Genomic DNA, 18,439 nt, shown 5'->3' on the forward strand with positions numbered 1-18,439 from the left:
ACCTCACACATCCGCCCGTTTACCTTCCGACCCCTAACACCATCTGACTTCACAATTAACAACCCTGTGTTATGTGCACCTGAAACTACCAGTCTCCCCACAAAGCGTCCAAATGACGGACACGCAACGGGCCAATCGTCGAGAAAACACCCCGCCACAAAACCGACCGCCTACGGGGCCCAGGACCAATTTTCCCCGGACGACAAACCGAATTTACCGTGGTGTCACCCCGATGATTGCCTCCCTCGACATCTTAACGCCAAAGAACAGCAACTTTTGTTGTCGTTGTTTTGCTACGTGACGGCACCAATTGACTTTCTCTTTTCCCCCGACGGTCAGTCCACTAGTGACGGTGTTAATAACCTTCTTTTATTAACGCCGGTTTATTTTTCTTTCCTTGACACCCCTGATTTGTAACTGTGGGTCTCACTTCGAAAAATAGTTCTGATGAGGACGCGATAGTGTTTTTCTAATGACTAAGCATGGCAGATGAAACTGGGCGGGGGCAATGTCGCGGAATGGGGGAGGCATAAATATTGATCCAGAGGGAAATAGACCCTTTGTTTAGTGCGCCCTCACTAAGGACAGAAACAAAGACCTGCCCTCATATGTGACGTGAGCTGTGAAGAGTATATAACATTGTTTATCACAGTTTTTCTCCTTTTTGTCCATGTAATTAATCGATTGTTACTTGTTTTTCTTTGATAGACCAATGTACTCCTGTTTTAACTCACAAATTTAGTACTTTCCCTGCCATCCAACCATCGCATTGTCGTAAAGTGTTTTCTTCTAAGAAAAGGGACCCCTTCAAACGAACTTGTTGTCGACAATAGGGTAAAACGTGCATGACGTTACACAATTAAGATCAGTGCAAAGCAATGTAAGACTTCCAATCATTGTTTCAAAATCCTTTCTGACAAAAACAAAATTATGATTCAGAAGTTTAAGAAGTTTCAGAACTACGGCTAGAACTAGTGTTGATCCCAATGTTAGTAAGTACAATAGAAACATTTTAAATTCAGCTTTCGTTAAATATGCGATATTGCACACACGGTGTCATATTCATAGCAAAACATGTAAATAAGGATTTTAAAAAAATAAGTTTTCTGTAGTTTTATGGGGAAAAAACCAAAGGAATGACATCCCGCCGGCAAACCATACCCCGATGGACGACGGGTTTATCCCCTAACCCTCAGCGAGTTTAGCTCGGTACCATCACGCCCGGCCGTGACACGGGGCGCCCGGGAAAGTGTGATTGCTCCCGCTGTATATTATAATCGCCGAACAATGGAACAAATTACACTGTATAACAGTATCATATTTGGGGCAGGAAATTGGTCTGTTGTCACTGGACTGGTCTATGGGGTTTTTGTCCGGTGTTGGTGACCCTGCCTTGGGCCTGGGGGAGACCGGTCCAAGGCTCGGACCGTACCGCTGGCAAAGTCGCCAACGATCGGTCCTAATGTCCAGCCATTTCCAAAACATACCACAACTCTCTCTAGCCCAAATTATGCCGTCATAAATATACATGACTTTTGCGGGCCATCAACCAATCAACGCAAAGAGTTTTCCTATTTAAAAGCCAGTGATGACAAAATCGCCCAGAAATGGAATTATGAATCGGTCCTTTGTCATGCTAATTAGTGGGCTGGATGAGAGTATTATTGGCATCAACTTGGGTCCTGCAGTCACCCACGTGATACGGTAGAGTGGGCCCCGCACTGTGGATAAAAAGTCATTGAGCGAGTCATAACAGCCGCAACTTGTTGGATTAAAGCGAGGGCCACAGCGCTACAGTCACTCGCGTGTTTAAGCTCTCCGTGGCGGTAACATTATTTTTCTCTTTGACCGAGACTTGGTGAATTGATAGGCCGTCAGTATGGCCGTTTGTACCGATCGTTCGACCCAGATCTTGACTGCTTCTCACCCCGGACGGGCCATGGATATGGTGAACGTGGCGCAGAGGGCAATGAATGCCAAAGTCACATCGACATCAAGTGAGTTTTTCTTTTCTGTCTTTAAAAAAAATTAAAAATAATCAAATTAAGTCAACTTAAAAGGGGCTACATCATCTTTTTATAACTTAACTTTGGTGTTCAAGCTTTCTTTCGAAACTTCGTGAAAGGAAGAGACACTGTATTTAATTTTTAAAACGAAAAACACGACATTAAATACAATGAATTCACGTGATAAAAATATTTTTCGCTGAATTCACTTAAAGACATGCGAATATTTGTAATTCTGTGGCCACTTACAATGACAATTTTTCGAACAAGTACGAGTACAATTTTTCGTACAGTACCTTCAGTAACTTACTTTATCTTTTAATTTACTGCTTTCTTGCGAAACTGAAGCAACACAATCAATGCAGATACTATTTAGGTACTCGTTTGCCTGTTGCCCCGAAGCGCGTAACACCAGAAGCTGTGCGTAAGACCGGTAGCCACCGCACGCTGCGCGTAAGACCAGTAGCTCACCAGCCATCTGCGCCACCACAGACCCAAGGATTTGCCCGAACACTTTCTTTTAGGAAGTGATTTCATGAGTACTTCTTGCATTGAATACTTGAGCAATTAAGTCTGAATTAGTTCCTATGCTGTTAGTGATATTTTCTAGCGAACCCTATAACCGTCTATTGGTGATTTGCCCATTTTATATCGGATTTTTAAAACCGAATCATGATGGTTTTTATTGAATTCAATTATGATTTCGAGACGAAAATCATCAAAATACATGTAAATGTAGCTATCTGAAATAAGAACACAATTCCCCAAGTTATCAATTACTGTCGGAATCCAATCATAGCATAACATGCATCAATTTAAAGACAAAAATATTAAGGCTTAACTTTTGTAAAAAAATACATTTTTAGGAGTAGGTCCCTACGAACAATTATCCAACTTAAACACTTTCAGAGCTATAATGCTATCTCCACTTATAAGCAAAGACACCTGCAAGCTTCAGATGCAACCGATATGTAGTTCAGATTAAAAGGTCCCGTCCTATTATCTATCGCTATTTAAGAAAAGGAAGAAGAAGTATCTTTTAAAAATCTACGAGAGGAGTTCAAAACTACAATTTTATTAAAAATCACTTCGCACACTCAGTACACATGGTTTTTACACTCAGGTTTTGCGATAATCATTTCGCGAAAATATTTCTGCTGGTAAAGTCAAAATTATATAATTCAGATCAAAACTAATATCCTATAACAAACAAAAAAAGTTATCCATTCTAAAATTATTAATAAATTCAGCCAATCATGATAAGAGAAAGTAATACTAGTTTACCTGTTACCGACTGCCAGAAATATTTGCACAGTAAAATATTTGTATCTATGATATAAACTAGAACCTTTCGAATGTTTTAAATGACCGTAGGCCTACATCTTTTTTTCTAGTTCATACAACTTTAATAGTGAATCGTTACAGCAGATGTACATTAGCAAGAATTTTCCTCAGTTTTCTAGGGCGCGCTATCAAGCAGAAAGTCGTGGGTTCGAATCCCATTCCCGCCCCAGCCAGTGAAATATTCATATTGAATGTTAGAAACACCGAGCATATTTTAAAAATATTCATCGGTATACCGTTACAGACATCTATGTTAAAGTTTCAAATATTGATTTACTTGCTAAATTTTATTCAAACGATCTGACCAGAACTACGTGAATAAGGGACGTATACCCTATATTCATGACACCAAATCAAACGCCATCTTATTACAAAGCTATGTTACCCAATTCTACGTCATAATATCACTACTCCTCCTCCAACCCAAACTGACACCAACAAAAAAACCTCCGTGACACCAAAGACATTCACTGCCGGAGGGGAGGCTAGCCCATCGCATTATCATCCGTCCCCCAGAAAAACCAAATCTCTTTTACCAAAAGGAGTTAATTCACGGATGCTTTAGTTAATTCCAGCCGTCGACAATCCCGACAAAGGGCGACGTGTCAGTCATTAGTCAGGGAATTAGCGGGCAGAGGCTGATCGGGTAAGGGCTTTACACGCCAGCAATGTTGTGACTTAAGTGATCAACGCGTTAATGGGATGCGACACCTGCGAAAAGTCGCTGCAGGGCCGAGTATTTCTGGACGGTGTTCATTCGTCCGGCAAAACGGTTCTTTGCTAATTTCAAACGGACAGGAGCATGTTGCAACTGATCATGTACATGATAACGTTATCTGTCCTAACCGATAATGTAATTTGTTACATTATGGGTTATGACTGATAATGTAACAAATTTGACTGATAGTGTAGTACATTCTTCTACACTATCGGTAAATTTGTGTTACATTATCGGTTAATATTGACTGATTGTTGTGTTGTAACGTTTAGACTATCAGTCAATTTGTGTTACATTATTATCGGCTAGTGATACAGTAACGGTCAACTGTTGTTACATTATCGGTTGGTGATACATTATCCGTTGGTTATTACATCAATTGTAACAGAGCATGAACTCCATGGTTTCGTGAAATGCATTCCACGTTTTGCAAAGTGTACTTAAATCTGATTTTTTTCAAACTTCGGAACCTTCACGAGTGACTATAAAGTTTGGAAACCAGAAAGTGTTTTCGACATCCAGGAGTGTTTCTTTCCAGCTTGAAGACAGTCTTTCACAATATTGCAAGTTTTCTAGAGATCGCATACCTATTTTTGTTTATCTGCACGTGTGCTCTGGCTTCGAAAATTAACTCAAATGGAAACACCTGTGCTTCTGGGAGGGGGAATTCACGTAATTGGCAGAATAGACCACTCGAAAGGAGACCACTTTCAAGACTCAGAAGCCAATCTGTCAGTCATTCCCTCATTGTCCGACTCAATTGTTTAGAAGTGCTCTCAGCTTTGTCAGTCTCTTTTCCAGCCTTTCTAATGGGCAGAACGCCCTGAATGAGCAGTTAACACTCCAAAAAGGCCAATCTGGCCAACTTTCAAGGCGACTTTTTTTGAAGACCAAAATAAGTATGAAATATCATTGACGGATTGTTTACCTTGAAACATTTTCAATTTTGTAACTCAATGGGCGCTTAAAAGATCCACTTTAAGAAAAAGAAGCAAGTTTACCCCAAAAAGCGCCAAAATCTACATGTGCATCTTAAGATTATGAGGTTTTCGCTGTAAAAATACAAGTACGTGATTAGATAAAGCTGGAATGCAATAAACTACAAAAAACTTTGGTGTATTTAGACAGGTATTTTCGAATGGTTGAAAATTGTGAACGCAAGAGTAATTTACAGAGAGAGAATCGGTTCATTTCTTTACAAGTGGTGCGAGAAACACTACAAGGTGCTTCTAAACTTTCAAGGCAGATGCTTTCTGAAAGTTAAAGAGTTGTGTGTTCCTCAGAGAATAGACGGTAGACTTTTATCCCCACAACACGAAGACTATTAAGAAGCGACAAGTCACCAAAGAAAAGAGGAATTCCTGGCCGAAATCGGCTTTCGACTCAGACACTAAACCCGTCATTAATAACACTAAGACGAAGTCAACGCCTGACATATAATAAGGGGTTAGAAAAAAAGAAAGGCAGAAAATCTCTGACTGGGATGCCGGGACGTACACTGAACTCCGGGGGAGAAAAGTCCCTCGAGTGTCCACTGCGATGAACAAAAGATGAGCCGGGATTTCAGACTTGGCTAGCCGGGGCAAAAGGCGCTCAAATCCCTGGCCAGTCGCAGCGGGCGCGACCCGGCCCACCGCGCACGGCTTTTGTGGGGGGAGTTCCTCGTTAAGTGCGCTGAGTTGGCCAGTGAAAGCATTTTGAGCGGTAAATCGCCTTTCTTACCTCAGACCCTTAACACGTCGTTCTGGTCATCATCCGTTAGGTTTATGGTAAGACCGCTAATCCTTTCCATTCTTCGGGATCTGGTTCGTCTCTCTTGTAAGGTGTTTAACTCGCTGCAAAACTTAGAAAGCTAATTATGGCATAAGCCGAAGTTTCAAGGGTAAACTTAGACAAGTCAAAGTAGTGTGTCGTTCCTTTATTATTAGCTTGCGGTTTCTGTGTGTAGGCTATAACGGGAAACATGGTTAAACATAGGCCTAGCCAGGAGAAGATTCACACGCGGTGATTCATGTTTTTGAAGAGAGAAAGTTTGCCCTTTTAAACCATTTTTGTGTTCCATGGTCTCGTCCAGAGGAATATTTTTTTTTCAAAGACCGTCACATGTTTTCCGTTGAAACATGTTTTAAATGTATTTGCGTTTATAGGCTAATTTAAATGTCTTTGAAAAATGTATTCCTCGTCACTTTTTGACAGTGATGACTTCCTTAAAAACTTCATCGACAAATTGTCGAAAGTCAACTGAAAAAAAAACTCCCACAGGACCAACAAGGTTTCTGCCAATCGATGTGCGACGATTCTTTTAATATTTTCATTAATCCCAACAAGAAAGGTGAATAAAGTTTATGAGAAATATGAGACTCATTATGTATCACCTTCATAAGGGTTTACAAGGTGCTGCAGTGCATATTGCAGCCACTGCCAGAAACACCGGGGCAAACCCATTCTCTTAGCGATAAGTGTTACTGGATATTTTTACGTGCATTACACAACACACGGGACCTACGGCTTTACGTCCCATCCGAAGGACGAAGCAATAATGGTAAAGTGCCTTGCTGAAGAGCACAAGCACCATGTTCCCCATCAGGATTCGAACCCATGTACCACGGCACACAAGTCGAACACCGTAACCATAGGACCACAGCAATAAATAGAGTAAACATCAAAGCAAATAAAACACTTAAATTTCTTATCACTCATCACATGGTTATCTCATTGAGTATTCAAAATATGTACACTAAATTATAATCATTTTCAGATCTTTGCCGAGCTCTGGAAATAGACAGTTCTCTATAACCAAACCATTTCAAACCAAGAGCTGTAAATGGTTAAATACGATGAAACTACTGCCTTCAAGGCGCGCATTAAAAAAGAATCTTATCAAAATGTTACTAAATTAAAGACCATGTATTTGATGACAGTTTTAGCTGTTTCATTTGTCAGTATCCGTCAAATACAAACAGACCAATAGTTGCCTTTGTCTGGTTGTTATAATATTGATAAATAAAATCCGACATATCAAACGCCAATATGACAAGTCATGTGCACGATCCGAGGTGATTAAGGAATATCGGTTGAAATTTACTCGTTTCAGAACTGAGAGACCACACATCACAATCATTAATTTCACTGACCGATATAACGAATCCAGGTGTTCTAATAACATCCTTAGAAACCTCAAAATCCCAGTACGACCAAAAAAGCATCAACAATTAGTTTTGCCTCCCTAATAGCCATTCCTGCTTCCCCCTCCCCCTCATCAGTCCACTCGGCCAATTAGCCGCAGTAAATCTTTAAGACCGGGGATGATCATTTTGCTAAGACACTTTGACAGCAATTGAGAGGAACATCTTCCCCGACAAAGACCGGACAATGCCGGGTCCGGAGGGCCTCTCCAACCCGGCTGAGAAACCGTTCGAGTGGGTCTGTCATTTGGCTGTGTTTCGGGACTATTTTATTCCAAGGAGTTTGGAGTGTTGCATTCTTCACCTGAAGGTCGTGCGATAGTGTTAAAGCATGGGGTTGCAGACCAGTAAATAAACTTCCATAGACCCCAATGATAAATGCTCCCACTTCAGAAATTCGGGAAAAATACTCATAACTCCCCAAGGTGTTCGAAATACACATCAAATTAAAGCTTGTTTCATCATCTTTCATTTTCTTTTCAATTTTTTGGGGGTCAACTTTTAGGAGAAATTTCCATCCGAAGATGATCACCCCTGAAAATAGTCCTAAAGCCCATCGCCATTTTGAAAAACGATGCCTACACTCCATTGCAAAATAGAGCGCTTTTAGGGCCCCAATTTCATCCAAATAGAACGGAGCTATAAGCTCACAGTCCTGTGCACTGCTTCCGCCCATATTTTTTTTTTTACAAACCTCAAGTTCATGGCCCACATGTATGCTCAAATACTGAAGATTTTGAGGGCATGCAAATCGTGATTTGACCGACTTACTGGCCTGCATCCATAGGACCCCACAATCGTAATACTGTCGTAAAATGGCGATGGCATGCGGACGACGGAGACAGCAACACAGACAATTGGCAACTGTTGGAAATTATCTGCGACTACTTAATACCAAAGTTGCCGATTTGATGTTGGACTGTCACCCCTATAGAGGTGGTATACCACTCTCGCAGAGATGTTGGAATGTTGCACGCGCGCGTTCTTCAAACAGGTGCACATTGGTGGGTTGCTAACACCCCATTGGTTGAGAGAGCTTTAAGAGCGCGTCCAAGGTGCGCGCACGCTTGGTACCACCTGCATGCAGTATAGACCGCTTGCAGACGCGTTCGATAATCGACGCGCGAAGGCGCGCGACGCCATGTTGTGGGACAGGCGTATATCAATTCACGCACATTTTGTCCCATAACATGGCGTCGCTCACCTTAGCGCGTCAATTATCGAACGCGTCTGCAAGCGGTCTATTGCTTCTGGTACACTTTCATTGAATCGCTCCCTGATTAAATCTTCGGAAAATTCAGACAAGTCGGTTTAATTAAGACGATTAAACTTTGACAATTTGTGATCAAAATATGGACTCAATAAATTACAATGTTGGATATTGCTTTACTGCTTAATGGAAAGTTAGAATCTATGACGAAATTGGGCCCATTCTGAATACACAAAATGCCGTTCAGTCGTCTTCAAAAAGAAGAACTAGTCGCGTCTTCTTAAACTTACGACATCTGTACCGCGCATAGCGATGGTTTGAGGCCGGTCTTAAAGTCTCAGCCTCGGTCCAGGTTTCACATCAAGACCTGGTCCGGAAGGTGACCGTATCGGACTCTCATCTCCGGACAAGGGCACTCGAGTGGTTTCGGCGGGCCGGGAGCAGACTGAGGGTCCTTGGGTGCAGAGAGGGTTGATGACGGGTCCAATTAATGATAAACACCGGGTGTTGTGTGGCTGATGACTTCTGAGTCCCGCAATCAAAAATACAGCAGTTGGTATTCTTTTTGTAGACGGATTTGTTCGATTCCGCGATAATAGTTCAGGAAGGCAAGATAATAAGGCCCTTGTTTCCTGGTCAGGTGACCGAAAAAGTCGACTATTATAGTTCTTACACAAATCGAATTTGTTGCCAAATCGGTCCCAACTGTCACGGTTGAGGAACAAAAAGGTACGTGAACATTCCGATCCAAAAACTTGTCTTCACAATTTGGTGTATTAAATCAGCCATGTTTGGTTTTTTAGTGCAAAATTCTGTGTAAATCTTGGCCCACTATTTGAAATTTGAGAGTTTGAACGACTGGCAATTTTTGATTAGAAAAGGGGAACTATTTCAACTTAACAGTGATTAAAAATAACAACCAGCATTTGTGAAGGGAACCCGCTGATTAACATTCTTGGTCCATTTACATCAACAGTGCCGCTATATGTTGGCCTACTTTCATGTCCCTGTATCCACAATGTACATTTATGTGTACCCTTTTTCCCCTTTTGTCAAACTCCGCCCCCTGGGACGTATTATGAAATAATAATCATACCGATTTAATAAGTGGATTTGGTGAATTGCCGTGCGAGGTACGAGCCAAGGACCACTTGACTGGAGTTCGCTCGAGATGCAGGGGACAAAACAACCTTCCAATTTTGTTTTGTGATTCTGTGGGAAAGTTGAGAGAAATTCGCGAGGAATACCGGACATTCGCAGACATTAAATCACCGTTCTTTGTTTCCACTCTACGGTATTCTGGTCACTCCTCGAGGACGAGAAGCTATTTTATGACAGTAAAGTTGACAACAGTGAATATCTATAAACCCACGACGTCCCGTCACTCACAATCCACCATCTCTTTCTCCTTACCGATTCCTCAGGTCGCATCTTAGACATCCCGTGCAAGGTTTGCGGTGACCGTAGCTCGGGCAAGCACTACGGGGTCTACGCCTGCGACGGCTGCAGTGGGTTCTTCAAGCGAAGCATACGGAGGAACCGCACCTACGCCTGCAAGAACCGCAGCGGCGGACCCTGCCCGATCGACAAGACTCATCGCAACCAGTGTCGGGCGTGTCGACTCAAGAAGTGTATCGAGGTCGACATGAACAAGGATGGTAAGGAATAAACCCTTCTGTATCATTTCACAGTGAAAAGAAACAGGGGCGGCGGAACCCGGGGGGGGGAGGGCACTAACTCCCCCCCCCCCAGATTTTCCCAGGCCAACAAAAGTGTTCGAATAAAATGGTCACTGAACTGGCCATCAAAAGCAACAGTGTCCCTCTCACGATAAAAAATGGTCTCTCTCTACATATAACATAGCACTAGGTAAAAGAATCACAAAGAGCAAGATGGACAACGTGTTTGTTCCTGATCATGATGTAGGTTTATAGCGAAATGAACGGGACCATATTCTTTTCCTCCACTTTCACACCGACGGAAGGTGCCACTTTTTCTGAGCAAGTGCCTTTTTTTGTGTCCCCCCCCCTGTTCCGCCGTCCCTGAATAGAAAGAAAATCTGAGCTTGTTCAATAGTGATAGGCTCCCTATGGACAGAAATTGATTGAAGAAAAGTGCATTGCTTATGGACAAAGGTATCGTGATCTTAAGATTCAGTACCAATATTTTGGGAGACTGTGCCGTGACGTCGACATGGAAAGCGCGCAAGTTGATCTAAAACCAGTCAGAATTTGCAAAAATACGAAACTTCCAAGCACCTTAGGAACTCTAACTTGTACCATAGAGCTAGGACCCATGCTTGTACCGTGTCCAGTTGTTTAACTTTAACTGAGCTTAAGTGGTGGTTACCTCCAATGCACTGTTTACAAATGGTGTAATGATCTACATAATCAAAGCATCTGACTAAAATTGTCAGATAAAACACATGTCAAAATACACCAGATTTACTTCGCGAATCAATACCGACATTAAGAAAAAAAGAAATGTAAACACTCAAGATCTTTGCTGTTTACTTTTCCCAGGTCCAGAAAAATAATAGTGGACAAAAAATTCCCCCGCAAAGCGCAAAAATCTGCTGCCATCTTTTGTGGGCTGAGTCTCCAGGCACCGTGTTTAAGACCGATCGGGGCTATAGTGCGCGCAGGGCCAGGCGGCCCAGCTGCGTAAACAGCCCGGGTGTAGCACCCGGGACAATACCTTCACCCGTCCCGCCAAAGGCGACCAGCGGCTCGCACTAGCCTCACAGACCGGGGCCGGAGGAGCTTCGGATCGGCATACCTTAACAACTGACTTCTGCTGGTTTCCCATAAGAAATTCAGTTTTTTTTTTATTCAGGCAGGACCAGTAATTGTTATTTTCAAAATCAGAAATACATTTTTTCAAGACATACTGCACAATTATAGGCTGTGCAGTTTTTCTCTTTGAATTAATAATGATCGAACAACAATAGTGTGCATAATTGGTCACCGAAACATGCATCACAAAGTGGCCTTATAAAACGGTTCATAACCAACAATGCATAGGAACATGCAAACATTCGTTGCGTTAGTTAATATTAAGTACAGGGTGAGTAGGAAAAAAAGAAAACCCAAATGGTGCCCCCTATTTTATTTATTTTTTAAAAGAAGTTCTAAATGTAGCGCTTTCCAGATCTAGGATATGAAAGCCCTATTAATAAGCTTTCTTTTAGTAAAAAAATCATTCAAATCGTTTATGTACTTTTCCAGTCATGACATTTTGAACACAAACGCCGTTTTTAAAGCTTGTCCACGGATCACAATAAAAGTTATTGATATTTCAGCAAAACGAAAATTATTCTCTTATCAAAAAACACATCAGAACGCTCTCATAACCATGATAACTGGCACTTATCATATCATTTATTTCAAAACCTGCTGCTTCCAATGTTAAAATAACATGCTTTATAATGGCAAGAGTTTATAGTCTTGCCCGGCCTTCTACTTGGCTACCCCGGAGACTTATGGGATTATTCTGATATCATTTTCAGGACACGACAAGGTTTCATTTTTACTTAAATATCACGTACCTGACTGTGATTCGTGGACAAGCTTAAAAAACGATGTTTGTCTTTAAAATTCCATAACTGGAAAAGTACATGAGTGATTTGAATGTTTCTTTCACTAAGAGAGCTCATTATTGAGCTTTCATATCCTAGATCTGGAAAGCGCTACATGCAGAAATCCTTCAAAAAATAGGTGGCACCATTTTGGTTTCCTTCTTTTACTCACCCTGTACACTCCATGTTCAGTTTGTCTGGGTCCTCCAAATCGTGATTCAGATTGTGGCCCTCGTCAAATAGGCAAAACTTCATCTTTGACAAATATACTTCCACTTTTTTTCCCAGCCGTGCAGCATGAGAGGGGCCCTCGTAACTCCACCATCCGCAAACAAATGGCGCTTTACCTGAAGGAATCGGCAGCGGCCGCCACCGATGTAGCCAGCCCGTTAGTTGCCGCTTATCCTCCCCATGCCACTACCGTGATTAGTCCGCTCGGCGGTACGGAGACCTACGGGCCGCTGATAGTCAGTACGTCGGAGTACGCGCTGTCCGCCGGGCCGTTCCCTTGCTACCCTACACCAAAGGTATAAGCAAAGTCTTAAATAAACGATTTTTTTTTTAAACTTAAAGCTTAATAAATACTATTGTAAATATCTAAATTATTGATTGTTCCACCTGTTCGTTAGGTGCAAGTTAACATAGAAAGTTCACTCATTTCACAAAGAGGAGTGACAATTATTTATGAGTTTTTTTTTATTTAATGAGTATTTTTTAAAGTCTAACTTAAAAATTTTAATAAATAAAAATTAAAATAAATGGAAGTTGTAAATGAAACAAATTATTATATTTATAATAGTCAAATCCTAAAATTAAACATACAAGCGTTGAATAAAGTTCACTACAATTGGACCGTATTTTCTTCTGATTTTTAGCACTACCCACGAGACTACATTCGCACGATCCACAGTAGTGTGGAAACGGTGTGCGAGACGGCGGCCAGACTACTCTTCATGAGCGTCAAATGGGCCAAGAACGTACCAGCCTTTGTTTCACTACCACTGCGAGATCAGGTGAGAACGAAAACAATTATTTATTATCCCCACACTAATAATCGATAAAATTGGTATCGATAAAATTGAAATAGATCGTTTTAATCGATTAAATTTAACCGATAACAGCCGATCATTACTCTTACCCGGGACTACGGGGGACATAAACAATCCCGAAATGTATATTCAGAGTCGGACATTATTTCCATTCCTGAAAAAAAAATTCATCAGACTATGAACAACACCAAGCAATTCCAACCAATGAAAAAAATCCTAATACTTACAAAAACAGTCCGTGTCTCATATTAAAAACAAGCCAAGCCTACCAAGGACATGGTCGTCACCTTCAATTCGCAACCTGCCGAGCGAAACATTGTCGTTTGCAGTTGTACATCACGTGGAGTTATCACAAGTTACTGTCCAATTAAGAAAAAAATCACTGCGAACGATTCCATGGGCCCTCGGGCTATTTTCACAAAAGACTCAATGTCTTCGTATCTCATAATCATAATCACTTTCAAGCTTTGTAATAGACCTAATTATACACACGTTGCGCAGACAATACCCACACGTGACGTAGGTGCGGGTTTAATTAACTGTGAGATACAGTTACTGGTGGGAGATCCCATACAAACTAATCCCACGGAAAACATCATGAAGATGATTTCACAGGAGGATTACTGAAGATGTACAGTGTCTTATCCAAGATGACCAACAAGTCCATCATTCGAAACTTAGCAGCTTTAAAAACCTTTCAGCACTAACAACGTCTTAAATATACCTAGTTTGTTTTTGAAGTTGAACAAAGAAATTGACTGGAGCGGGGTTTGAACCTGCAACCACCAGATTGCTGTTCTGGTGCTCTACCAACTGAGCTATCCACCCCTATGTTGACGGTTCCCCAATTTGTTAACATTAGCAATGCTGCAACATTAGCAATGTTGCAAACCCAGGAAGTAAACATGCAGGGATCACTCAAAGAGGATACGGATTTGGTTCACTTTTTGGTAATTGCTCACCAAACTACAAACGTTACCTGTCATGTAATTGCAATAGTTTACAACTGTTTAAAATGAAAATTCACACGAATGTCTGATGTTTGAAAGTCAAACAGGTGACGACAGCAAAATTACTGTTATTCCCTCAAAGGTTTCACATTTAATTCGTCTTTTTAATGTATTTGGTTGTTGAAAGAATTTGGAAGCAAAACATATTGAATTAACAAGTTTTGTTCGTTTTTTTTTCTTCAGTTGCTTCTTTTAGAGGAAGGCTGGAGGGAATTATTCATACTGGGTGCGGCTCAGTGGCATATGACATTAGATGCTACAGCTCTCCTAAATGCTACCGGTAAGTACTGACTATCTCTAGATCACCTCAATTCTTTTTTCTTTTTATTTAAAGACAAAAGTAGGAAAGACTCAATATCTTGAAATTAAAACTCTCAAAATTCAAAATTGATTTTTTTGTTGTGAATCTAGTACTGTTGTGTAGGTCCCCCCATCTTCACTTCTGTTCGAAATTTGGAGGCAACTTAAATTAACTAATGCCCCACAATGTTGACACCTAATCTTAATTAACTATGTCAGAACTTCCCCGTAAGAAATGTCGTCAAATATTTCAAATAGTTACCGTCCTGAATTGACATTGGTAATTGAACTGTCACGATTTTTTTTATTGTGTAGGTATGCAACCTGAGAACACGCCAGCAGAGAAATTGGCTGCGATATCCAGCGAATTGAGAGTGTTGGAAGAAATCATTGTCAAGTTGAGACAGCTGGAGGTGGATGCGACCGAGTACGCATGTCTGAAGGGCATCGTCGTCTTCAAGACAGGTGAGTGGTCCACTGTCATGCACATGAATATTCAAAAATATTTGCATTAATGCTTTCCAATCTTTTACTGATTGGTTGGCAGTAGAACAATGGCAGTATTTTGTCATCTGCATTTTGCATATCAGGCAACGGGGCAAGCAGTTTCACTGATGTTCCATAATAATCAGTTTTGTTTTAAAACTGATGACAAACAGGTCACAAATAGCAAATATTTTGATATTTTAGATATTCTTGAAAAGAGCAACAACTTTTGTTTCACGTTTCTCTACTTTCGGAACCTATATGGCTCATTATTGCTTAAAATAAATGGCGCCCTCAACAAGCACACATGGATGAAATATGCGACGCCCCTCTCAGGTTGCAGACCAGTAAATAAATTGCCATAGACCCCAATGATAAATGCCCCCACTTCAGAAATTCAAGAAAAATACTCACAACTCTCTGAGGTGATCACGACGTACATCAAATTAAAGCTTATTTCATCATCTTTCATTTTCTGTTCAGTTTTCTGGGGTTAACTAATGACTTTTGGGAGAAACTTCCATCCAAACGTGATCACCCCAAAAAGCAGTCCTGAAGCCCATCGCCATTTTGAAAATTGACGCCTACGCTCCATTGCAAAATAGAGCCATTTTAGGGCCTAATTTCAGCCACATTTCACAGAAATACTAGCTCGCAGTCCTCTGCACGGCTTCCAATCTTCTTTTTTTTTTTACAAATCATCTAGTTCACGGCCTTCAAAATGCTCTAATACTGAAGTATTTCAATTTGCAAATCGTGAGCGCTGTCGATCTACTCGTATCGCCGGGTAGAAAATAAACATGTCTAAAATTGTACTAACTACTGTACAATAGGTAGGCCCTATTAAAATATAATAACTACATTTAGAATATTATATTAGAAAGAATACTATTTTATGATTTTCATTCTCAGATATTTCTGGTGTAGAGGAGACTGCCTCAGTGGCCAGCCTCCAGGACCAATCACAACTGACGCTCAGCAAGTACATCACGATACGCCATCCGGCCCAACCCTTCCGCTTCGGCAAGCTGCTGCTACTGCTGCCGACCCTACGCGCCGTGCGGCCCAGCACGCTAGAGACACTGTTCTTCCGTCAGACCATCGGTACCATGCCCATGAACAGACTGCTCTGTGATCTCTACAAAGCTCACGAATTCTAGAACCCTAAAATGTTTTCTGAAGCCAAATTTAGTGCCTTGATCTGTTATCATTCCAAAGATTATGTAGATTAAAGTGTTTCTTAAAAGAATTACCAAAAATGATTGGATATCTAATCACAAAAACTGTCGTATCATTTTGACCATATTAAAGCACAATTCTGGGTCAACAATTATTTACCTATAAATATTTGTTTCCAGACAAACGTTTGTGTTCAAATTTCACTTTAACAAGTCTGATTATAATAATGGTAGCATTTCGATACCACAATCCGACTAAAAGGTAATTATACGCGGTATCAAACGCGGAAAGAATGTTGCAACCTGACGCCGATTTTTTTTTCTTCATATATCATCTCAGTGAAAGTCAGTCATTGCAAAAATAATAAGACATGAATCTGGGACTGAGAAACATTTGCAATTGAACACAACCGCTGAAGTGGCGTCAGGTTACAACATTCTTTCCTCAAACTCACATTAATTGTTCATGTCCTAACTGGTTTCACAAAGTTTTGTCTGCCTTAAGTCTGTCACACGCCAACAGAGGGCGTTCATCCTTATGTTCAACAAAAGTAATGACTGATAATAATCACTAAAACATGACGATCTTTTATAATCCCAATTTTTCTAATTATGTGGAATAAAAAAGTTCAACCTCTTTTTTTTTAGTTGCTTTGCAAATTTGCGTAGAAATTTTACCTTGGAGTTGTGTTTAAGAAAGATGAAAAATGCAGATGCTAGCCTAAACAAAAAGTAAAAAATAATCAGACTTTTATTGCACTTGTAGAGACATCTAACTTGCACAGAATTCAGCGCAGGAGAGGCTTTGTAAAAACGAAAAGTGTACATTTTATAATTGATAGTGTAAATACTGATTTTTGTAACTGATTTTTAGTTTCACTTTTGTAAGACGAAAAACAAAATTCAGGGCACAGATGTTATTACAAAGAGAAAAATGAAATAGAATTTTGACAGTGCCTTAAGTAGGACAAGGACAGATTTATGAATAAAGATTTTTTTGTGCCAATTTGGAAAGAGAATTTTTGTTCTTGTGGTTTCATGTTTCATTATGTGGTAGACAAGACACTAAAGAAATGGGGATGATAGCAATTTAGTATGGAAACCCCGACAAATTTTACAAGACACAAAACATCCGAAATTCAGTTATTTTATTGCAATAAATAAAAGTGTTATTGTTTAAAATACTTTGCTTGCTCACACAACTTTAAAATTGTATTCATCTTCTGGCTCCCGCAAAAAATAATAATATAAGATTACATTTAAAAGACGGCACAAACACAAATAAGTAAAACACTTTTTGAAAACTTTAGCTAATAGATGTATTACATGAGGATGAAATTCAAATTGCATATATCGCCATGTTAACTCCTATCCTTAAACGTAGCACTGCGAAAAATATACGGGTTACTGGCTCAGGTCGATTGAATGCAGCTAAAATGCACTAAAATGTGATTTTTTTTAAAGGAAAATACTCGCTCAGCAAAAACGTATCAAGTAAAATTTCACTCCGTGTGCATCAACATCATCACCAGTACCCCCTCAACGAGACCACTGGGATGGGACGGACGTTCGAAAGCATAGCTTAAGTAAAACCCGTTTGAGCACTTTCAGAACAAAATTAGTCCTGTATACTTCCCGCCGTACGCGCACGCGCAGGGTGTCCCTAAAGTGCCCTCTGTTGTTCATGAGCGGAGCCCAAGTTGTGACGGGCTTTAGCTGTTTATACAGAGCACATCAATTTGTTTAGCACTATTTTTCTATTTGAAAGTTCCAATAAAATTGGACCCAGGGTTTAAGGATTGGGTGAAAATGAAAAATCCATGAAATAATCGGCAGAGGGTTTTAGGGTCATCGAGGGCCACAGAGCAAGAGGGTCTATGCGGTGTTGTATTGCAGTCCCTGCAAGACAATTGCAAGTCCATCACAAGTCCATCCAATGATACCATGTTTGATTGTGGCGTAGAGCCACAAACTATGGAGCACCTTTTGAGATGCCCTCTTCTACAACACCCTTGCACAGCTGCCGACCTTGCATTGTACAATGAAGATGCAGAGAAATGTGTTCGGCGTTGACTGAACCAAATTTAGCTTTGTGACGTGGACTCGATAAGAAGACAAGTCCATCACAAGTCCATCCCAAGTCCTTCCGTCTCAAGTCAAGTCACAAGCTATTCAAATGAACTCTTTTAAAAGCATTGCTTTGTCATTGTTCATCCAGTTACTTGTGACTTAACTAATGTGAAAGGACTTGTGATAGACTTGAAAATAAGACTGGGTCTATGGTACATGTTTAAATTTGCCTATTAAGGCACCCCTTAACATACTCACTTATTTTGTTCTATAAAAACCTTTATAGGTACAGAGACCTCAGTGTCG

General features: G+C 40.6%; 1 protein-coding gene and 1 non-coding gene across 2 annotated transcripts; one reads left to right on the plus strand and one right to left on the minus strand.

Moving 5' to 3' along the window:
- Positions 1 to 1,728: 1,728 nt before the first annotated feature.
- Positions 1,729 to 17,082, plus strand: LOC119722143 (nuclear receptor subfamily 2 group E member 1-like). Its single transcript, XM_038192189.1, has 7 exons — positions 1,729 to 1,997; positions 9,888 to 10,121; positions 12,329 to 12,567; positions 12,916 to 13,053; positions 14,283 to 14,379; positions 14,715 to 14,864; positions 15,798 to 17,082. The coding sequence occupies exons 1-7, from the start codon at positions 1,880 to 1,882 to the stop codon at positions 16,043 to 16,045; spliced, it is 1,224 nt and encodes a 407-aa protein (XP_038048117.1). The 5' UTR covers positions 1,729 to 1,879; the 3' UTR covers positions 16,046 to 17,082.
- Positions 13,845 to 13,917, minus strand: Trnaa-agc. Its single transcript has one exon. It is a non-coding gene; the product is annotated as a tRNA-Ala (tRNA).
- Positions 17,083 to 18,439: the final 1,357 nt, after the last annotated feature.

Source organism: Patiria miniata, unplaced genomic scaffold, assembly GCF_015706575.1.
Source record: "Patiria miniata isolate m_02_andy unplaced genomic scaffold, ASM1570657v1 HiC_scaffold_14, whole genome shotgun sequence".
NCBI classification, from domain to species: Eukaryota; Metazoa; Echinodermata; class Asteroidea; order Valvatida; family Asterinidae; genus Patiria; species Patiria miniata.

Excerpts from the sequence above, each read along its gene's own strand:
- LOC119722143 (XM_038192189.1), top strand. The coding sequence starts at position 1,880 with ATGGCCGTTTGTACCGATCGTTCGACCCAGATCTTGACTGCTTCTCAC. Across the intron at positions 13,054-14,282 it reads CACTACCACTGCGAGATCAG|TTGCTTCTTTTAGAGGAAGG; the intron begins GTGAGAACGAAA and ends TTTTTTCTTCAG. Across the intron at positions 14,380-14,714 it reads AGCTCTCCTAAATGCTACCG|GTATGCAACCTGAGAACACG; the intron begins GTAAGTACTGAC and ends TTTATTGTGTAG.